Source organism: Symphodus melops (assembly GCF_947650265.1).
Source record: "Symphodus melops genome assembly, chromosome: 18".
In the NCBI taxonomy this organism is placed as follows: domain Eukaryota; kingdom Metazoa; phylum Chordata; class Actinopteri; order Labriformes; family Labridae; genus Symphodus; species Symphodus melops.
The window spans coordinates 5,248,573-5,272,352 of record NC_136708.1 but is presented as its reverse complement, the minus strand read 5'-3'; the positions used below and the strand labels follow the sequence as shown (position 1 = coordinate 5,272,352).

Here is a 23,780-nt window from a genome sequence, read left to right as displayed (position 1 = left end):
CCCTTTGTACATGCATGACCTATGTGTCGTGACATAAACCCAAAGTGTTGTCATTAGTGTTGAGACGAGAGTTTAAAATGCACCTAGACAAGTAGGTGGCAAAATATTTACATTTAACAACATATAATAATAATATTATTGTGTTTTTATAACAAAATTAATTATTGTGGTACTTTTAGTCTATTGAAATAAAGGCGCAGCGCATTAATATTTAAGTGCAATGAGACCAAACCCTCTAAAACGACCTTTCATTGCAGAGGTGAAAACACTCAATCTCAAACAATCTGCAGCATGTTTCTATTCACAGTTTAAAAAAGAAGTCAGGCCAGAGATCAACAGCACATCTGAGAAAACTCCTCACACAGCGTGGCGTTAGCTCCGCTCATAAGTGGAAATCTGGACATCCCTGAGCTTTTCTGTTCATCGCCAGTCTCGTGTGTGCCATTGAGTGGATGCAATGAATAAGTGTCAAGAGTCTGCAGAACCGAGAGGTTTATCATGAGGACCTAAGCAAAGAGTGAACAAAAGACCGGGTCAGGTCTCAGCTGTGCCTCTTTGTGATCAAAGTGGTGGCTTGAATGTAAAATATCCTGAAGAAGCACTCTTGAGCTTGAGGTGGAATGAAGTGATCCTATTCATTTCTTTTATCTATTGAATATGTGTTTACACAGCTCCCACTCAACTATTCAGGATTATGAGAGCTTCCTCTATTTGAAAAAGATTCATTCTGTGAGATTTACTCCACTTTCACAGAGAGAAAATCAGCACTTCTTCACTTGAGACATAAATAAGTGAATAAACCACATAAGAAATGAGGTGAGCAATCCCTCTTTCCCTCTACTCCGCTGAGAAGCATTCTGTCTCCAGGCAGTCTGTCCATTCTGTCTGCTGCATTTTTAGGAGCAGTAACAGGAACACCTTTTCTAGTCTTCTTACTACTCAACGCGCTTTTACACTGCAGATCACACCTATCCATTCACATACTGATGGAAAGACTCCATCAGAACTAATCCCATTCATGCACATTCACACGCCGCCGACTAAGCTACTTGGAGTTTTGTGTCTTGCCCAAGGACACATCAGATCTATGGCTGCAGGAGCTGGGTATCAAACCTCCCACCCTCCAGTTGAGAGACGACCGACTCTACCATCTGAGCCACAGCCGACACACCTAGCTACCTCCGGAAAACTGGATCTGGAACAAACCACCATTTGGACTTAATAAGGAAACCATTACAATTTACAGTCGAAAGGTCGGCGCAATATTTAAAAAAAAAAAAAAATCTCACAAATATTTAAAAGGAAGAGGTATTGACATTTTCTTCAAGTCATCTTCTCTGTGAAAGCATAGTTATCTGGAAAAACAGTTTTTCTAGTCGTTTGTCATTCTGTTCTCTCGATAACTAAAACCTCAGAAAGACCTTGAGGAGAAAAATGTTGATAAAGAATTTGTCCTTTCTGATCGCATGTGTTTTAAAAAGATACACTGTTTTTTGACAATGCTTTTTTTTTTTTTACTATGAAAGCTTAAAAAAATGACCCAAACTACCCCAAGTCTTAATTGTATTAATTGTATTGTATTAATGTATTAATTTACAAATACTTATGCTATGTTTTAATATAAAAACTTGATTGCAAACAGAAATCACCAATATTAGGTGTCTTGGACCATTCATGTCGTCACCTTGGTATCAATACAGATATTAATATCATTTGATTTTTGCTAGTTTCACATCTAAGTTTCAATTCTCGTACCGCCACAACCCTGTCCCTATCTATCCCTATAGATAGGGCTTTTAAGCTCAAGCGTGAACTAATTGGCAGTTTTTGCTTGCAGAGAAGATACAAGGTCATCCCACTAGATGAGACAAAAATTCTGAAGATGAAAAGTTCTCAATTGTAAGTCTCAAAAAGAGGTTAGACACCGACTTGTGATTTGTAGTTGTTCACCTCAATTACTTCAAAGTGTCTGTGTCTACCTTTGCTGAAGTCCTTGGGATCCAGTGACAGGCTGTATCCAGGTAACGTCTCCAGCAGCAGCTTGTAGCATGCCCTCCAGCCAGGCTCCGGGATGGTTGGAGCCACACACTGCATGGCGGCGACGCGCTTGAAAAAGGCAGACTTGCGATGGAAGCCAATCAGTTCATAGAGCTCAGACAGGATGCTGTAGCGTTGGATCTTCTCCTCCTCTGATAGCTGCAGTATGGGAGACATTACATAATCACATGTTCTCCCTCCCAAAAATCTTTCTTTGAAGTTACTGTGACATAATGAGCTTCACTGTGCAGTATTATGGTTCTGCAATTATCCTTTTACCATTCTTATGCTCAAGGGTAATACTTCTCTGTACTCCCCACATATCATTAAAAATGCATTTCACCATGGTTTTGCAAAACTAATATATGTCTCTCGCCTCTCTACAAACCCTCAGTTACTCGATACGTCTTTCCTCTCTGTAATTTGCTTACTCCACTTGACGTCACAAAGGCCAGTAACTCAGGTGGGTGACACTCCCACAGCAAGGTGTTTGTTCTGCCCTTTTGAGTCCGCCATCTCACTGTAAACAGTTGGGCATAGTGCAAGAAAGCCAAGCCACATCCCCATCCAGAAAGGGGCGTGGCCAGACACAGCTCATTTGTATTTAAAGCTACAGACACGCAAACAGCCTGTTCTGAGCAGGGCTGAAATAGAAGGGTTTATAGACATGATCAAATACAGAATCAGAGTGGATTTGAAACAAGAAATTTGGGGGGGAGCGCTGAGATTAATTTAAACTTGTCAAAAGAAATTTAATGGTTAACTTTAAATCTGAGGTTATTTATTCATTTATGTTCAAGAATTGATTAAATGATAACATGTTTGGATGTAAATCTTGGTCTTAAAGTAACTTTAAATAACTGAGATGTGAAAACTCAAGCACAAAGAAAACAGACTTGGTGTAGCAGTGATGGATCTTCTGTCGAGTGGTAAAACTTTTGACCAAATCATATTTACTTGTTTATGGATTCTGGATATTTCAGTAAAAAAAGGGATTCAATTTCAGTCCATGAATTTTTAAAGAGGTACTTTGAGACTGCTGTATGAAAAAGACTTATCAAACACAATTACTATTCTAAGCATCTTAATATTTTATTTACAGTGCCTTGTGTTTGTTTTTCGTCGCTTTGGACTCTTCTACATTTGGCAGTGTTACAACTAGTGTTCATCAGATTTTTGAAGGGGTAACATTTCTTTTATAATTTAGCACTTACTATTTCAATTCAAGTTATTGTCAAATTGTATTATTTTTATGCAAAATCATTATTCATATGCTCATTACTATCATTATTAGCCTTTTTTTTATTACTAAATTGCTTTTGTTTAAGCTTTTTTAAAATGCTGCTCCTCCTTGGTTCAGGGGAGGAAGATGGGGGCAGAAATAAAATGAGTAGGAGCATTTATCTTACTTTAAGCCACTTATGTCCAAACAGCATTATGTGAACAGACAGTGAACATGTTTGTCAAAGTTTCCCTCTTTAATAAAGGGCAGGCAGTAGCTCAGTCTGTAGAGACCTGGAGGGACATCAGCTCCCTAATAACAGCTCTGGTGCTCTCTCCCTGTGTAGCAAACAATGCATGTCCACAGGTCCTGTTAGTGATTTCCAGTATTTTGGACCTATGTGTGGAGAATACCATGAAGGCATTCATGCTCCCATGTGTGTGCAAAGTAATATCTGTCAATAACAGAGAGTAAAAAAACAGAATGTCCCCCAAGGATTAATAAAGTACGTCAAATAAATTACAAAGAAAAGAAGAAAAAAAAGGAATGAATACAACAATAAAATCTAAAGACATCTGTTGGATGATTAATTACTCACCTAAGGGAAGTCTGTTGTCTCTGATTTAATTAATGGCTTCTTAGAAAAAAAAACACTCCAGGTGTTCACCCCACCAAAAACAAAGGACTGTATGTCATGTTCAAGTTGAAGGTGGGTGAATACTAATGCAGTGTAAGAAAGTGTGATTTTTAACATGTGATTTAAATAACACTGTGTCGTCACATCATGCCCTTTTAACTCAGGATTTTCATTTCTAATTGATCCCATAAATAAATAAATTATAAAATTATTGATAAAATTATTGTAATAATACAAAGATTAAAAATAATTCACAGGCCAAACCTGTATTTCATTTTCTTGGCTGCATAGTTTACTACAGGATCCATGAGACAAGAAGAAAATGGTAAAGTGAGGATGTGTTTTGATGCTTTTTCTCTCGTCTCTATCCTGATTCAACCGCACGCCAGCCTGCTGGTGGTCGTGTCAATCAACTTGTGGAGCAGGAGAAGCTTTTTCTGTCTCGTTCAGATAGCGTACCTGCCCCAGGTTGATGTAAACAGCGTTCTGCAGGAACTCGGACGCCTCCCTTGCCCTTTTCTGAATGGCCAGCACCCTCACCGCCTTCACACAGGCCTCCAGCTCGATCACACCGGCGTTCTTATACTGCGAGAGACGAGAGGAAGAGCATGGTCAATGACATATAACACTCCCCTTGACTTCTACAAAGCACGTCTTCATCACGGGAAATGCTTTCTCCACAAACAGTATACTGTATAACCGTCCTTACATCAGACGATTGATGAAAGACTCGAAATTCCCTTGTCTCTAATTTTTCTGGGATTCCCAGCAGGTTCTGCGTCTGTGCTCCCACTTAGAACCAGAGCTGCTGCTGCTGAGGCTTCGTGCATTTTTTATCTCCCCGTCTCTCAACGTCCCTCCACTTCCAGCCTCATTGTCTCCTTATTAAAATTCAATTAATATCTGAATAGCTATGTGTTGAGATGTAATTTAATTCTGAATGAACTAGTTACAGGTAAAAGGGCTGAGGGAGGTCAATGCAAAAAGGCAATTATAATAATGAAGATAAAGTACGGGGTTGCTCCTGAATAGTTAGGCAGCATAATGAGCCTATTAAGCTTTCCCTAAGCATTAGAGATACCTTCAGACTGTTCGATGTGACTTTGTGCGAGTCAAGGGGTCAAAGGAGAATACACATATAGAATATCATGAAGGGATACATTAAACATTCAACTCTGCGTTGTCTGTCCTCCTTGTTATTGAATAATAAGGCTCTATGTCCAGAGATTACACATATCTATTGTGAGCGTAACCTTAAGAACTAAAAAGCTGCTGTCAGCATTTACTGGTCTTATAGTACTCAAACACATAGTCTTCACTGCTGTAAAATTAAACCGGAAACAAATCCAATACTGCCCCCTGGTGTGGGGATAGAGACGCCTGCCTCTGAGTGCTGATTTTAAGGAAAAGATACGTTGAGTATTTACAGTGTAAACACTGATTTGAGGAGGGAACCATCTTTAAACATTTTCATTAGTAGCAGTAATGTTAGTTGTAGCTTCACAGATACATTTTATACTGTATTATTTTATATCATATTATTATAATACGTAATGATTCAAATGAATGTGACTACAATTCCTTTCTGGTAAAAATGTAAATCCTTGATATGAACGGTTGGTACTTTCTCATGAGAATTTAAATCAAAGCTATCTTCAACTTGAGTTGCTTTAACAGTCACAGCTCAGCGTCACATGTCCACATGGTTATTCTGAATACTTAGAATTATAATTTTAGTTTTATTTTATTTATTTTTATCTATCTAAAAAAATAATTTGAATTTCCCTCAGGATCAATAAAGTATCTATCTATCTATCTATCTATCTATCTATCTATCTATCTATCTATCTATCCATTTATTTTGAACATAATTGAAAAGGTTAGGGTTATTGATTTGTCTTAATCTTTAAGTTAAATATTTAAAATGTTAATAATGAATATTAATATTCAAGTCTTAATATTTTATAATATTGTGATCTTCTGATATTGCAGAAATGATAAATGACTTGAGTTTGTGATTATGCAGTGCCTTTGTCCAAATGATTTATTTACTTCCCAGATTATAAACAATTCATAATCCCTTTATTGAAACAATGCTTTAAAAAATCCTTTTCATTATTTAAAAGGAACTTTTTGATCCAGTAAGTGTCGTCCTTGAGCAGCAGCAGGAAACCATAAACAGGAACAAACATACCAATTCAAATTCGATTCTGACAAACCAATCCTGAAGTCTCCGCATTGATATTGAACATAAATTGCCACAGAATGGCCATGTTTAAGAGACAGCTGTGTTAGCCTTCTTTTATTTGGTCCTTGACTAAAACAGTTTTATACACAAGGACGTCTCATCCATGTAAACATGATGTGAACGCAGCTTTGACAACACAGCTCGCAGGGCTCACACTTCTTCCTCACTGTAGACAGTCATGACTCAGAGACATTTACAGGATGGACTTGAGTTCTGCTGTTTATTTGTTAAATGTTGCATGTTCTTTTTTTGAACCAGGGTGAACTAAAATCTTAATGTTTATAATCTATGTATTTAAATAAATTAAACTCAACTCCAATCTTGACCAACATGGTTTGTTAATTCTTTGACAAACAGATGCAGTGTTTGGTCCGTACCTTTCCGTAGTAGGAGATTGCCTCTTTGTACTTCTCGATAATGTCCTCAGGACTCAGGCAGTTCTTTGCTCGTCCAATCTCGGTGCTGGTGTCTGCACTGATGCCATTGGCTGTGAGGGCACCTACACTCAAAAGGAGGATCAGGTGTCATTAGTTTAGTCAAAAACAACAGGACAATCTTCCCGCCGTCTGTTCCACCACAAAAGAAAAGGAAACAACACGAAGAAGGGGAAACTGAAATCCACCACTTACTCTCTAAAGACAGCACCCTGGCTACCACATGCATATTTATGTAACCTAAGCTAAAGGGACACACAAGGTTGAGAGAAATGTGTTTAATCTAGTTTGAATAATTATGATCATCCGTAAAAACTTGCTACCCTGAACTTTATACAATCACTTTACCAATGATTAAACGGTCATTTAAAATACCGTGTTTGTTTTTAAGTTGTGCTCAGTGTGATGTTTATTGCAACCTTTCAGAAGTTTCATTTGCACCTGTCACATTGCAAAGGCATTTACATGTTGCATTTCTCGGCCAAATCTGATTAGAATACAAATAACAACCGAGAGTGCATCGCCTAGCAATGGGTCTGTGTCCATAGCAACAACTGTGCGGCTGTCTGTATGACAAACGTGCGAATATGAGACGCTGCATTGCACTACTTTAAAGGCCCATTTGCACGCGCAGCATGATAAAGACAATCACTTCAGGCAATAACAATGTAAGTACTAATTTAAATACAATATGTGACTTCATTTTTTTTTTTTTTTTTTTTTTGAAAGGTCGAGGTCACTCAAACACAGGAAATCAAAATAAGATGGACTGCTACCTGCTTGTGCAGCAGAGGACATTGATTTTCTTCTAATCAAAAAAGCTAGATATTCTACGGGCATAATCTAAATGCTTTTGATGGGGTGAAGTGATTTTTGTGAGATTATCTGGGAGTAAGATGCAGCTTGTTTAATAATTGAGCTGGAAAAAAAAATGTCAAAGGAATATACAGAAACTGAAAAGCTGCCATAGGTGAGGCTGAGAGCTGGTACATTAGAAACAAAAAGAAAAAATGATGGTGAACCAACACAGGAGAAGATTACCTGCCACAGGGGGGAGAAAACAACATCAATCAATTTCCAAGCAATAAAATAAAAACCATAGGAATCAGGGTGCTGATAATGTGAGACGGGGGGGGGAACAAAAAGAATCAAACACAGGGCAAACATGGCCACAAGCAAAACAGGCAGACTGGTGAGCTATGTTGGTTAGGCATACCATACCTGGATCAATGAGAACCTCCTGAGCCCCTACAGACAGAGAGAAAGAATGCAGATTCACTCCATGGAGCAAGGTGCAATGTTAGCAGTGTTAGTCCCGACAGTCTGCATAATGCCAGCTGCTCCATTCCTGTAAAATCTCCTTCATTGAAGAGTCACGATAAACTCCTCGCATGCACTTTACGGCGTCAACAAAAATGTATTAAAAGGTTCCCTGTCAAGTTTTAGATCTGGATTTTTCTGAGTGAGTCCTATTTTATTGGCGTTTACACATGCACGAGGACGCATGCTCAGACGTGCTTAAAGGTGACGCAATGAGAAAGGCGGAAGTTAAAAACCAAAACACACATCAATGTTCAAAAAAGTCAAGGAAGAAGAGACTAAAAATACATGGTTCGAATATGTTATAAGGTTTAAACAACAAGCACAGTGCAGATGGATTCTGCACATTAAGCTGCTTTTTATTTGCATAAACAGCAGCCATTAGAGTTGAGGTGACATTTCTCAAACAAAGCCACATGGACAACTAATGAAAGCTTACTGCTCAAGGGGGCGCGGCTTAAATACAACTACAGAAATCCCCCAGGACTGCAGGATAGATCAACATTTATTTACATTTTCTGGACAAACACTGAAATATTTTTAAGTAAGCCAAAATACAGGAAGCCTTTTTTTGTCATGTTTGTGCCAGATAGTGGCATATATCTGAAAAAGATGACGTGCGTGAATAAAAAAAAAACTTGGGCATGTTTTGACATTATGCGATGTTCAGCTTTATGATGTTTTAGGAGGAAGACATAGTATAACCACTATACTGTTCGCCAGCCAATCACAGGGCTGAAATATAAACAACCAGTCACACCCACATTCACACCTAACTGGTAACTTAAGAGTCATCGATTAACCGAACATGTTTTTGGACGGTGGAAGGAAGCCGGATTCCCCGAGAGAAGACTCGGGCATGCACGGGGGGAACATGCAAACTCCATACAGAGTGGCTCCTGTCCGACGAGGAATCCAACCAGGAACCCCCTCACAGTGAGGCAACGGCGCTACCCACTAGGACACTTACAGTATCCTCTAAATCTGCACGTCTAGTTATCTGTGTTGATTTGCCCTGTACAGTACTTATATAGCTAATGATCATTTTGTGCAAATCAGTGGAACATCATCACTTACCTTTTTCCTTTATTGTTGATTTTGTTCATTATTTACATTTTTATGTACTAAAGTTACGTTGGATCATATTTAAATCAACTGCGAATCAAAAAGTGAACGTTTAAGCATCACTTCTAAAAAACAATCATGAACTGTACATGATTTAACTGTAGCTATAACTTGTTGCAAACCCTCTTCCATCGTCAGAAACCATCCAGGAATAATTGAAGCAGCATGTTATCAGTGTTCTTAAGAAGCAGAGGAGAATGCTTTGATGATTGGCATGTCAAAATCAATTTCACTTTCAGTGTAGTTACTCACAAGACTGTGTTAATGTAACACCATGTTAATAGCATGCTGATGACAAAGAAGGAAGATTAAATTATGGTTGATTGTAATCAAATTCATCAGAGTCATCAGTGTAAATCAGTGGAGCTTCATCAGCTGAGGATGCTAACATCTTGTTCTTGGCACACAAAGGAAGCTGCTGAGCTGAGCGAAGCGTAGCGTAGCGATGTTTGAGTCGGCAGTCGGAGATGGAATTCTGGACGCATTCACAGCCCGTTCATCGTGTTTTCATCAGTGTGGTTACAGAGTCGTCGTGTGCTCACCTGGTCTGTGGCGTTTGCCTGCATCCGCCGGCTGGGAGACGCTCGGCTTCCGGCCCAGGGTCTTCCCTGCTGTGCCTCCAGGGTAGTGGAATATGACAGAAGACGAACACAAACCCTCCAATGCAGCTAGAGAGCAAAAAATAACAAACACACAAAAAAAAAACACATTCCATCAAACACAGGAAGGTCTCCATCTGATTGAAAAATAAAAACATCTGATTCAAAGGCTAAGAGGCCGAATTGAAACAATCTCGACAGGGGGATTACAATGACATTTTAAACAAATAACAAAGAAAGATTTTGGACATTTTAATCAATGTCTTCTGTTAGGGCCAAAGAGCAGCAATAAAAGGTTACTATCTTTAGCCACAAAATGCTGAGCAAGTTTGAATACTCTGTAACTGGCAGCTCAGAGGGCCCTTCTCTACCAGACATCCTGTGAGACATAGATTTGTTTTAAGCGCTTTTAATACCCTGATATGTTTGTTTTTTTTAAGATACGAGGACCTCTGTGACGATTCGTCTCTTCTTACTGGCGACAGAAATCCTAACCCAACTCCAAGTTGAGCTCCTCAGCTCAACTTGCAGCGCTCCCATGACCTGCTGAGTCGGCCAAAGAGCTTTTTTTTTTTTTTTTTTTACTTTTATTCAGTGATTTGATCGCTTCGTATTACCTGAAACATCTTTAAAATGTGTTGAATCCGGTTCATTTACACGCACTAAAGCTAAGCTGCATCCATGAACTGATGGCTTCTTTCAGGAGTTCGTCATTCTCACGACACTTTTACGAAGTTTTACGATGACAGTGTCAAGATTCATCACTTGAGAAAATAATCTTGTGATCATCTTTGCTGCTGTATTGTTCAGACCTAACACTAGCCTACATACAGCAGTACAGGATTAACATAAGACAGACGACGACTTTTTTTTTTTTTTTTTTTCTGTACACTTACCACCCAGCCAGAGGAAGTCATTGACTCCCCTGAGGAGCTCCACAGCCATGTGGTAGTGGACCAGGGCATCCTGCAGCATGTTGGCCTGCAGACACAAGTCCCCAACATGCTTCCTCATCCGGCCCTGGCAACGCTTCTTATAATGCCTGAGAAAGCAGCAGGGGAGAGACACGGCATGGTGGATTGGTGGCTTAACAATTATTGGTGATGAAATGTATTGTTGATGATTTGAATGAACCTTTCATTTTCTCTTTCTTTATTTATTTTTTTTAAAAGACATCTGTGTTTCTTCTGTTGTTTGTTTTTTTATAGTAAATCAGCAGGATGCCAGGAAAGGAGACTCAAATGAATCTTATCAGACAGCTACAACGAGGGAAGATATGAGGTGGGAAAACAAAGGAGAGCAACAAAACAAGGACATTGCATGAGCTACCCTACAGTGCAGATACAGATCCTATAATCTTATGCAATTACACGGGGAATAGGGAAGGAAGCGTCAACAGGAAACGGGGGAAATAAAGCTGCGTTGATTGAATTTTAAAACCTGTGCATTCTGAAAGAGTATTGGAGAATCAGCATTGTTCTTTAAGTTATGTACAGACAGGTATAAAGGCATACTAATCAATATCAGGAATATCCAGGTGAAAATGCTTCAGCTAAGTAGGCTACTACTGAACAGCAGATTAACCACAGCAGCCCCTTTGGATCATTGAACATAGATGCCATTATTAAACTCATGTTTGTATCGATAGCTGCAGAGTTACGCAAAGCTGGAAGGTGATGCATGCTCTCATGAATAAGGATATAAGATTCCTGCAGCCAGCATGTGGCGAAAGCTTTTTCAGCCCACCCCACCCCCAAAAAAAATCCCAAACTGACACTGGTCCAGATGTTGTCGTGAAGCTGCAGGGACAAGCCTCAAAACGTTGTTAGCGAGGTCTGAACCATCAGCTCCTTGCTTGTGTTTTAACTTGTTCACTTTGATTCACTTGTGTTTAAAATATGCCGAGCACTTTCCAAGGCCTATTAGTAATAAGTAAGCCTCCTGGCTCCAAACTCTCCGATGCATGAGACACTGAAGGGACTGGAAACATGATTAAGACAAGTGATGAAAAACTGCCCACAACATATATTTGAGAAAGGGGAAGATTAGCGCTGAGGCTAACACTTACAAAACACATGCTAGATGTTGTTATTTTGATTTAGGCAGATCACTTCAGCCGTCAGTCGAGACAAAACGAACCGCTGATAGGCTCAAACTGCTACTTCAAATGTCTGAAAACTTAACGAGAAATATCACTACACACACCTACATCTATCACAGAGAGAGAATCTTCTCTTTGAAACAAAACGCAGCCATTACGTCACAAACTTTAAAGTCACGAAAGCCTCCTTTAACTAAATCAGTCTTCGAATGTTCAGAACAGTCGAGTTGGCGTTCTGCGTCAAAGTCATCTCTTTAAGTCAGTGCATTGCAGCTCAGCAGTCTACTGACAAGCGTACAACTCGGCCTACAATGACAGAGAGTTCAATTCCATTTTAACTCGAGCTGTGATACGTTCTATCTTAAAAAAACGCAAGAGGAAGGAAGCCGTCGTTTCATCAGCGCTCTGATATCAAATCACCAACAAAGAATGTGAAAAGCTTGCTTGTTGTGTTCTTGCGTTTGGACATGGAGAGCCTGAGACAAATACTTGTCCAGAAAGCTGATGGTGATGATTTTTGAGTCTTGATTAAAGCTTCTGACTTTGTGCGACAGCTTAACTTAAAAAAAGATGAACAAATTTTCGATGGCTAGTTACAAACATGAGTCCATAGAAAATAAAGAAACACATGGCCACTAGGGGGATAGAAATAAGAATGAAGGCTATCAATGAATCATTCTAAATACAGACAAATACACATAATACGATGAATTCAGTAAAGGTCATGAGGAGCAAATACAAATGATGTAATCGTTTTTATAAACTCGGTCTGTAGCACCGTATGAGAAACGTGCAGTAACGTTGTTGCATACTGTACGGTGAAAATGATATGAAGTGAGATAGTAAATATCATTAATAAAGATTTCATATTAGCTGTAACTCACAGCTTTAATGTGTACCCTGTTTTTTCTTATCTTTTCAAGATATCCGCTTCACAAAATGATTTGTTTCATCACTTGACATCTGATAGAGCAGCTTCATCTGACTGCATACAAATTGTGTCCAATACACCCAAGTTTCCCTCAAACACGCACACATGCTGTGTGAGATAGCAAAGTGTTTATTGTGAATGCTCATATCGCGGTAACGAGGAAATTGCAATGAACTACGCCGCCCTGCTGTAAACACTGTGCAACAGCACACTTTGGTGTAACACAGACTGTTGATGCAACATTTGTGCAAAAAAAAAAAAAAGTCCAATAAAATGCAACTTTTTCCAACAAACCACATCTCATCTGCTCAACTTGGACATTTCTCTTGTGATAAGTGGTGCTCTCTTTTTTATTTGACGAGCTACAGCGTTATTTCTGCCGCGTTTTTTTTTTTTTTCTCCATTAAAAAGTGAAACATGTAGAGGAGTGATGAGTTTGGCTTGGAGTCATGAGCAAATGCACAAGAGCACAGGGGTGTGGGGGGTTTCTTTCAGGTCAAAGCTACAGCTGATGGGATCGGTATGGGTTGACTACACTTATCAACTAACATCTCACCTTTTCGCACCCAACAATAAACTCACAGGACAGTATGAAAGAAAAAAAGAAGAAAGACAAATAAACCAAAGTGACAAACAAAAATGAGGGTGGCAAAAATCAAAAGACTGATTTCTAATTTTTTTTTTGGGGGGGGGGGGTATTTGAGCAGGCGAGGATGAGATGTCATGAGCATAGAAACAAACGTGCTTACACTTTGTGAAGCGTGTTAAACATTCATGCACTCTTATCAGGCGTGTTTAAAGTGTGCAGAAAAGGGAACAACTCACCTACTATCTGTGTCCAAACCCACAAAATCTTTCTTCTCAAAGGGCACACAGAGCAGAGGGATCTTGTCACCTGACTTGTCTGTTGCTCTGTCCAGCCGCTTGGACTCCAGGACGATAAATATGGACTCCACAAAGTCCTCGACTCTCTTCTCCACGTCTGTGCAGTCTTCAAAGCTGGGATAGAAAGCCACATCAGTGCGCTGCTGCTCGGAAATCTCTCCTTGCAGCCCAAACACCAGCAAGCGGGAATCGTACAGCGTGGAGCTGTACACCTCCTTCTGGCCGTGGAAGCGCTCTGACGTTTGTGGCCACTCCTTGGCCGAGCCGCAGGTGGTAATAGAGATGAGGCCCACCACCTTGCGGTGCGTCTGGAAGTCTCCCCACTCGTTGTTTTCAGGCAGGTAGTGGTGGCGGTAGCGGATGTACAGGAGGCGCTGTGAGTCTCTGATGCTCACCTGGCTCACGCTGGAAATGCGTTTGTAAATCTTGAAGAACATGTCCTCGGGCACAATGCCAACCGGCTGGACCACCACCAGGACTGTCTGGTGGTCCTCAGCACACTGCATGTAATCTGGGACACTCATCTTCTCATGTGGCTTCATGAAACAGAGAAATAATAATTAGGGATGATCATAATCCCACTTTTTCTTCATCAACTAGCTGCATTGTGCCGTTATGACAAGTAACATTTATTCTGTATAGTAGTTGTATTGACGGCTTCATGAGAAAGAATTTGCATTTCTTTTTTCTAGATTGGGGGAACAGATCCTTTAGCAATTCAACAATGAACAATCCAGAGATAATAATAAACATTAATTTGTAAAGCGCTTTCAGGTCAAAGTGCTGTACAGAGCAGAGAAAATACAGTTTAAAAACATTTCAAATAACTAAAAAACAAAAATTAAAAATGCACTCAGACTCAAGAAAACATGCAGAGAAATTAGAACTCATATACAACCGTAAGAAGATGGGTCTTTACGGAGTTAGATTTGCTTTAAAAACTTCAACAAAACAAGCCTGCTTGATGTCTACAGCTAACCTGCTCCACAGTGTCGGTGCACAGAAAGAAAATGTGTGTCTTTGCATTAGGATTAAATAAAATTAAGTACTTTTCTCACTCTGCTGAAGTCAATAAACACTAAAACTACAAATAAGCAGCTGAAGTTAACCATATGAGATTTCTCCCCAGCTGTACTTTAACACCTTCCAGTGATTAAAGATACTATTTAGTCACAATCAGAAGCTGTGTTTATGTCCAGCTTGTTGACTAATCCAACACAATTTCTGTTGACTGAATGAACAAGTGGATACTTCTTATACATCTTAAATATCTGTTAAATGCAGGATGGACAGATCTGTCCCTACTTACTCATTGGAAGAAGAAAAAGAAGAGAATCAGTTATAAAAACTCAAATCAACCTTTTTACATCTGCTGCTGTGTTTGCTAACATAAACACACAAAGAAAGGAGGTCTACAGTGCCACCTGTTATTGTTCTTTGTTAGTGAAATTGGAATATTTTAAGATTTAAGTAAATTATAGAGCTTTAATTTCGTTACATTAAAGACCTGCAAAGAGAAATAGACTGTCACATCAAGACAGTTGTCTAAGCTAGCTGAGCTAATAAACCTGCTCAGGGCAGTCACACAGACAACGCGAGATTAAATCGAAGAGTCATGAATGACTATTTCAGCTCTGTCATCTTTAGTCGTCCCTCATAACTGTGGTTTTAATTTTAAAGTGTTAATAGCTTACGTTTTGTCAGCAGTATCCTGTCAAATGTTAGAGCTTCCTTCTTTGGACCACTGTTGTTGCAAGGCTCAAGCATCTTCCGGTCTACGTTTTCAAAATAAAACCAACACGTTTAGTTCTAGTATTTTGCGATATGCTGTACGAAGACAACTGTTGTGGTAAATTGCACTGAATAATGTTGAAGACATTTTCCCATTTCTCATCTCTTGTTAATCCAAATGCCAATAGGACAACCAATCCTAAACAAAGTAAAAATGTTAGATCTGGTCGGCTATTTCAAAGACTACTGCAGGCACATACGCAAACATTTAAGTGCATACATAGGTGAACATCTTCTTACGACTTTGAAAAGAGAGAAAATAAATACAAAGTAAAATACATGTCAAACTTTTTTAATGGGAAGGGCGCAAGTAATTTCATTTTGAAGTCAGATTGTTGTTGTTTCTACGTCACGTCCTACTTCTTCTTCACATGTATTTGTTTAATATTTGCAGTTTGTGGTTTAAAAGCCACACCAGCGCCGCCTACAGACAAATGAAATACTGCAAATAAGAAAACCCGACTTATGACCAACATGAGTTTCCTGTTGAATCTTTCATAACTACAAGTTCACTGAAGTCTTATCGAGCTCTACATAAAATGTAGTATAATTTACAAGTGGGCTGTATAAAATATCAAATGCTGATCCTATTATTTATTCTATTTCGTTATTATATTCTTGAATGTATTTCTTTATTTCCTTTTGCTATATCGTGTTTAAGAGCAACTGTAACAATGACTTTTTTCTCAGGGTATTTCTGATTCTGAATACATAACATTTCTTCTGTTATTTGTGGAAAACTTTGCTGAACATTTAAAAATAAAATAACATATGTAGCAGAACCAGAACAGAGGCTATGTATGCTTACACACACAATGAGTTTAACTTCGGTCTATGTACAAAGGCATAACATTAAATATCACAATAAACACAAAATAAGCAAAGATTAATATGGATGACACTAAATAAGGTAGTAGTGCAGTGGTGAGCGGTGCAAAAGATGCTGTAGTAAAGTCATATGATGGTTAATCTACAAGGTAGAGTTTGTAAGTATTTACATTAAAGGTCAACATAGACTGATGATTTTAAATATGTGAATATAGTATTTAATCATACACAGAACATATTGATTGTAAACTATTTCTGATACAGTCAATGGAAAAAATATGATTTTCAGTTTCAATTTCACTCTATGCCAAGGCTGTGCAGTCTAAAAAATGTCATAAAGTATATATGATGGAACGGCAGGAATATGCCATTTGTAAATTTAAAAAAAATCTCTTTTGAGGGTAAGCGGTTACGGTCCCACCATCATTTAAGACTCCTCATTCATTAAAGGAATATGAAAAGAAATTTACACATATTGAATGAAAAATGTAATTTCCCGTCAAGGGATTAAAAGGATATCTTCTTCTTAATGAGTTAACAACTAAAAAGTGATATAAAGGTTATTTTTTGGCAAACTTTTCATTGTAGTCATTGGTTGTCTTACATCCAAAAGATAAATAAAATAAATCCAAGGCAGGTTGATGCAACTCCATTTTATTTTTTTCACCCATAAATCACTTTTCACAATCTTCTTGGAAGACAACAGCTTTTTTTTTTATTCTCTATTTCTTCTTTTTTGGCCAAGGAGGATTGGTCCAAAAGCAAAGCAGGCGCTCCGAGAGAGACATGGAATGTGTAAAACATGGTTGATAGTGAATATACATCAATAACAGGCGAACATCTACAACCATCGACTTACAAACAGTGCACAATTGTGTGTCTGAGATGTCATTCCAAACTTAACAACACAATTTTAAAAGCATGGAAGGGGTGACAGATGTTACCAGTAAGAGTGGGATACCATGTTGTTCTTGATTATTAAAAAAAAAAGGTTTTAGCAAGAACATGAAAAGTATGTTCAACTGATAGCTACCATCTGAATGAATGCATATCATATCCTAAAAGCACAAATAAATGAAGCCTTCATTTTCCCGTTTGGTCAATGATTTCTAAAAGTGATTCAGGTCAAGCCTGTAACACCAGCTTTGACCTTTAAGTCTGTGTTAACAATGAGGCAGGCGTTTACTGCATCTTCCATGACAAGCACAGAAACTGTGACACGAAATGAACAAAGGAAGGAAAAGCGACATGATTGAAAGCGAAAAGATTCACGTCTGCTCCACATTATGTGCTGTTCGGTGTCATTTTTGTCCCGTCATTGGTGCAAAGTACGAAGCTTTCAAGTTATGCAGATCATTAGGAATGTAGAGTTAAGCAGAAAAGTGCTGAAAGTCCAGTGAATATCCACCTGCAAATTCACCTAACAGATACAGATTGGCAACAAATGTGACATTAAAAGATGTTCATCCTGCTCCACCAGATGCTAAGATTGAGCAGCTTTCTACTATTCATTTCTTTTGAAGACATATCCCAACCTTTGGTACGTCGGTGACCATTATAACACATCTATAACTTCAGAGTTTGCTTACAAGATGAAACCGATTTTAAACACTAATCCCAAAAGTTGACTTAAAGGTTTAGCTCTTATTTGTCAAGGAGCGTGACAAGACCTTGTTGATAATGTGCCTTTGTATTTGCTATAGATGTTACTGACGTACTGTGCATACTATCTTGATATCTGTTATTTACTTCCACAATATAGTTTTAAGTAGTACCCTGTAAACATTTCGACCACGAGTAGCTCTATGGAGCAGCGTTTTCACAAGTAGGTCCCTGTTTTGTTTGGATCATGTAAAAAAAGATTCACACTTGTGCCAGCAGTAAAAGAAGAAGAACAATAAAGACAGAGAGCAAGGAGACTACAACTTATCCAACATGGATGTAAACTATCCACAGTTGTCTTTGGAAGAGTAAGGAAGGGGACGCACTAAACCGGTTTGGTGGGCTCAAGTTTTGGTGTTTTGCTGAGAAGCAGTACGTGTAAGCACAACTTCTGTTTGTTGCAGTAATGTATACTTTCAATGTTTGCCTTGTATTAAGCTTCTCTTGTTTCAGTTGCTCTTACCAAAAAAAAAAGATCTGATAACCAAATTATGTCAGAGTAGTGTCCAACTTTAAATCTTCTTTTTTACTGTGAAGGTGACCAATGGACCAAAATTACAAAAAGTTTCCAGGCCAAAAAAATAATAATAATCTTTTTGGCTTCTTTAATTCTTAACTAATTAAGTTTGAAGACCACTACAGTCTTTGCTACTTTTTTGAACATTTGCATCCATGTGAGGTTAAAAAAAAAAAAGAAAGAAAAAGTGTGCAGTCTTATTTAACATGGGAGCTTGAAGACTGCAGGAAAAAAGACGACAGAGTAGTTAAGACTCAGTGATGCTCATGATGATGATGATGATGTGTTTGGTCTGCAGAGGATCAGGAAGATTCTGGGTTGAAACTTGTCATCCCATGGATTAGTTTAATCTCCAGCGATCATGTGGCTGCAGCCAAGATTAGGCGACCTAATTACTGCACAATTTAGACACCCCATTAACTCCCAGTGGACTAGTCCGTCGAACAGGGAAAGAAATGAAAAAGGAAAAAAAACATGTAAAAACTGAACAAATTAAGACTGATGAATTAGAGCCGAATGGTGTGGTTATAGGAATGTGTCTTCTGATGGGTTTGATACGAGATATTTGGCATTCTTCATTATGGCATTGAAATTGTGAGGACACTGCTAGTGGTGCACAGGGAAAAGAGACTGGGTAAAGGGCCTTCCTGGGGGCCCTTTGTTGGTGGGTTGGTGGGTTGTGGTTAAGATGGAGAATGATGTTCTGCCCCTCTCATGCCATTTTCAGAAATTGATCCACTGTATCTGCCTCCACCGCCTCGGAAAACATTTCGTAGTTCTGCGGAGAAGAAGGAAGACTGTTAATGAGGCAACAGGAAAACAAAGAATGAAGGTTAGACTCTGAGGAAGACAGTACTTTGAAACGTTAGTCCTTTTTACCTACATTAAACTTGCCCAAAGTGATTTATGTGCTTTATAGGCCATTTTGAGATGTTTAGTTTGTGACATCACAAAGAGCACCCTCCCCTATCTAGTGTGTTTGTTCTGCCATCTAAGTCTGCCTTCTTTTTGTAAACAACTGGGCATGGAGCGAAAAAACCTGAGTCACCAAAGCCCTTCCAGAAAGGGGCGTGGTCAAACACAGCTCATTTACATTTAAAGTGACAGACACAGAAACAGCCTGTTCTGAGCAGGGCTGAAATAGAGGGTTTTATAGACATGATCAAATACAGGATCAGAGTGGATTTAGAATAAGAAACTTCACACACGTTTTTCTGTGAGACTTATTTCAAATATGAAAAGGAGGATAATCTTTAAAAGACTGGGCTTAAGACACACACTCTTTTCTTTCCTTCATTTTCTCCCTTGATGTCCTCTTTTGTCTGAGAAAAACAGGCTCATTCAGGTATGAGGCGTTTCTACCAGAGAGCCCAGAATAGTGCATTCCTGGGGAGAGAATGTACCTCTTTAACTAGGTTTGTTGTTGCAGGGAGGGAGAAAGTCACTGCGCAAAGTGAGAAAGAAAAGTCTTCAATCTGCCAAACACAATTCAAGGTTGTGATTGTTCTGAAAAATATGCTGAATCTGTATCATTAATGTCTAAAGTTATTGTTCCGCCTTCTGTGTTGAGGCAGACAGAACTTTATTTTGGTAGTTCTTCTTTTCCTTTTAGCTATATTATCTGCTGGTTTTAAGAAGAGCACACAGCTGGGGTTCAGTCCAGATGTGCTAACTATGACATTTGCTTCTTAACAGTGCTTGGGTTAATGGCTGGGAGGGGATTCGTCTATCAACATGCACTAAGCAGTGTTTTAATAAACTGTCAGAAAGGCAGTGCTGAAGGTTAATTTACTCTCTGTGCACTGTGAGGGTCACAGATCTTATTATATGAAGCCTTAGAACAAAGCATTCCTTTTTTAGATGATGTTAGATGCTAGATGTTACACTAGATCTGGTGAGAGACAATGTATGCTTTAAGACAGCAGTGCTCAACTGATGGGAAACGGGTTCCAAAAGTGGGTCTCCGAGCCTTTTCCAATTGGTCGTGAACATGAAGCCTGGGGGAAAAAAAAGGGGGGGGCCAAAAAGTCTAGGAAGCGTTTGTCACGTGTTTTTGTGACAGAACTGTTTTTCATTAACTGAACCTGATTGGTTGAAAAAATATCTTTTGTTTGGGTCGCAGCCTCTCTATAAGGAGTTGGTGGCGAGTCCTGAGGCCAGACCAGTCGAGAACCACCTCAAACTGCAGCGCGTCATAATCGTAATGTGGACCTGGAATTATTAACATGTACTTGATGCACACACACCATCCACTTTAACACTTGATAAAATATTTATAGAGTAAACTAAAACTCAGCTAACTCATGCCTAAATAATATACATTAATTCTGAACAGATGTTAGACGTCAATGCAAGCGATTTGTTTTGGTTTTTTTAAATGATGTGCTAAATGCTACATTTTTCTCTCACCCCACAGTACTGATCCTCATTGAAAAGCTGGGGTGGGACTGCCGAGGGGTCTCCTGCTTTGTTTCTCATCTCGTCACGGAGCTCCCCATCCACAGAGATGTCGATTAGCTCGTACTGGATGCTTTTACTGTCAAGGATTCGCATCACCTCGGCCTGTTGAGACTTCACCTGGAAATACAACAGAAACAGAAATCTGTCAGAAACACACCAAACCTCAGCTCGACGCTGTGCATATTTACCATCAAAAATCAAGTCCTGCGTTTATTCGTTTTATTATTATAAAGGCCCACTGTTGGGAAAGTCATGTAAAATATGTCATTTTAGTACCCTGCTGTGCCTTTAAAAAGCAGAAGTCTTATCTAACTCCTGGATGATGATTAATAGACATGTTTAACCCTTTACTATCTTTGTCAGTGACTCAGGAAGTTGAGGTGGGTGTCTGCAGTGACTGTGTGACCACACCTCAGCATGGCGCTTAGTGAGAGATACAAAAACTGGCATTCTGTCGTCACCAACAGTTGCTTTAAGACCATGAACAAGACCAAGTCATATCCTTAAAATAAAAAGGAGAACTTGTTTGCTTGTGTGACAAAATGTCATTTAATTTTCTTTTTTAGTCCTATAAAGAACGAGGTTATGGCAGCAAAACTCATACGATTCATTCAGAGGGCAAACAATGTTTTCAGTTTACATCTTATTGAATTATATCTTTACCATGATACAATTAGAGGAGGATCCATAAGAACAATACAGCAGCTGGTCCTGAAGCCATCAGAAAGACAGGATGTCACTTGTACATTTAAAATTCGAAGGTTGCTGAGCTCAGCGTCAAAAGCACATGACAAGACTAAAAGTGTACGAAGGGCACCGAACGTTTCCTCTAGATGAATTCCTCATACATAAGTGGCAAATGTTACAGCCAAAACTCAAACAAAAATAAATGTTCATCAAGTGCTTTACAAAGTGTGCCTGCAGGCATTCCTCGTTTGACCTGTTCACCTCCAAGAATATGTCCTATTGAGATATTTAACAAATCGTCATTACAATGTAAAGCTATTCTATAAGATATAGATTATCAGTGAACACCTACATAAAAGAAGGCAAATATCTGAGTTTCCCTGAACTTACAAGCAGCTCTCACTCTCCTGATTTTAAAGATTGTGTTACAGATCGAGCTGTATCTCCACTAGAAAGAAGAATTTCAGGCAAGTGTTGTCCAGTGTATATGATGTAAAAAGCAATATGCAATGCATACTGCTTGCAGAAGGTACAATCACTTTGCCATCAGCAAAGCAAGCTTAAATATCAGGGGGGTTTTGCATGATGTTTGGAGCACAGTTCTCTTTGAGGAAGCGGAAACATATGGTGTCTACACTTTTTCAATTCTGTCCATGCTTTTACTCCATACAAACAGTATGATAGTGGCACTGTTTGGGATTTTTTTTTTCAATATTCATAAATACGGAATAGGAATTTCTACACACAATAAATAGCTAGCCAACCATGCTAAAAAATATATATTTAAAAAAAAAAAAAGAGGAAGGAAGTACCGTTCAGGCGACTTTTCGTTTTAGTAACCCTTTTATTACACTGAAGTACACACTTTTATCTTTATTAAGCCAGTTACCCAAGCCCCATATTAATGCTGATGTTACATTATGGATAGCACAGGGCCGCTGGCCCGTTAGAGACAGGCTGCTGCTGGGTGTGTCTGCAGGACTGAGCATGGTGAGCTGCTGCAGCGGCACTAAAAACAGCCAGCACACAGCTACGTTCATTTAGTTTAGACCACGTCACTCACCGTGCGCGAGGCTGTAACCGTGGTGTAGTACAGTTTGATTCCCATTGCTGCTGGTCCCTCTTCTCCCTTTGTATATCCGCTCTCGAGTTGCTTTCTGTCGCCTCGTCAAGCTCCGCAGAGTTGATAGGAAAGGCAAGGACCCATGGCCGCGTCCCTTTCAAAATAAAACACATGTCGGAACTTCTCAAAGTAGGACAGAGATTTTTAAATAGTATATCAAGTGTATTGTTTTTAGCACATTTAAAAACAGCTGTACAGGCAGGCAAAAAACATATGGGGCAACGCATAAGATTATTCTTTTTGCAACAGGAAGACTGTGGGGTTTTTCAACAACTTATTGTCTAATGTCATTTAATTTTCTTCTTACTTCTTTAGAATTATTATGATTATCATAATGATAATAATAATCGGACTAATATTAACATAAATAAAGTTGCATGTTGCAAGCGAAAATTCAGCATTTGAACACAATCCTATTAAATCTTTTAACAATGGAAATCCTACTTTTATATTAAGATATCTTTATCTCGTATTTAATGTTGGAAACCACAGGAAATGATTTATGTCTATGTATTCTTTTAGTTTGACCCTATTACGCCTCCACACTGAGGACCTCTGCTGGTTTAAAGAGGCATTGCAACAATGAATTTATGTTTTTCAGGTTAAATGGAAATCTGTTCGATTAAAACTTATCAAAAGCTACTTTCTCGATCTATATTTTAAAATAAAATAACCTTTTGACTTTTACCCAGTTCGGTCTGGGTATCATTAGATAATATATTTTTGGTCTGTGAACCAATTCCTCCTAACTTCTCATTCTCATATTTTTTATTGTTCTCTACATTTAAGGCATAAATTATTTTATATAAAACTGTGTCTTGCTTTCCTTCGTTTATTCTTTTCATATGGCGATTCATGCTCTGCAAACTATGAACTACCTCAAATGCAACAGCAGGAAAAAAAAACTTTTATCTAATTATTTTTTTTAAATTGCTTACCAACAATGTATTATAATTATTTTGGATTTATATTGAAAAGATGTTAGTGAGTTATGAAAAGATGAATAAGATTTTCCTTATTGATAACAACAACACCCATTGCTTTATTCCCAGAATTGGGTGGGAAATTGAATGTTCACACAAAGGCGATCTTGCATGTTTAACCACAAACATGTGTAATTCAGCTGCCTGCACGGTCACTGTGAACTTGTGAACTCAAACATCACTTGCTGCA

The 23,780-nt window shown here is 38.7% G+C and overlaps 2 protein-coding genes across 3 annotated transcripts in view; both read right to left on the bottom strand.

Moving 5' to 3' along the window:
• trappc9 (trafficking protein particle complex subunit 9) overlaps nucleotides 1–15,321 on the bottom strand; it is a 211,951-nt gene extending 196,630 nt beyond the window's left edge. The window contains exons 1-8 of one of the 2 annotated variants that reach the window (XM_079368513.1): nucleotides 15,234–15,321; nucleotides 13,480–14,075; nucleotides 10,519–10,664; nucleotides 9,566–9,691; nucleotides 7,800–7,826; nucleotides 6,522–6,643; nucleotides 4,356–4,481; nucleotides 1,980–2,196 (exon numbers count right to left, since the gene is read on the bottom strand). In XM_079368513.1, the coding sequence (XP_079224639.1) occupies nucleotides 1,980–2,196; nucleotides 4,356–4,481; nucleotides 6,522–6,643; nucleotides 7,800–7,826; nucleotides 9,566–9,691; nucleotides 10,519–10,664; nucleotides 13,480–14,063 (1,348 nt within the window). In that variant the 5' untranslated portion in view covers nucleotides 14,064–14,075; nucleotides 15,234–15,321. The remainder of the gene's footprint in view (nucleotides 1–1,979; nucleotides 2,197–4,355; nucleotides 4,482–6,521; nucleotides 6,644–7,799; nucleotides 7,827–9,565; nucleotides 9,692–10,518; nucleotides 10,665–13,479; nucleotides 14,076–15,233) is intronic. The other variant, XM_079368514.1, reaches the window with a different exon arrangement.
• Nucleotides 15,322–16,798: 1,477 nt separating this feature from the next.
• sh3bgrl3 (SH3 domain binding glutamate-rich protein like 3) lies at nucleotides 16,799–22,694 on the bottom strand. The gene is made up of 3 exons (XM_079368494.1): nucleotides 22,548–22,694; nucleotides 20,747–20,914; nucleotides 16,799–19,115 (listed from the first exon to the last, which is right to left on the bottom strand). The coding sequence occupies exons 1-3, from the start codon at nucleotides 22,590–22,592 to the stop codon at nucleotides 19,050–19,052; spliced, it is 279 nt and encodes a 92-aa protein (XP_079224620.1). The 5' UTR covers nucleotides 22,593–22,694; the 3' UTR covers nucleotides 16,799–19,049.
• Nucleotides 22,695–23,780: the final 1,086 nt, after the last annotated feature.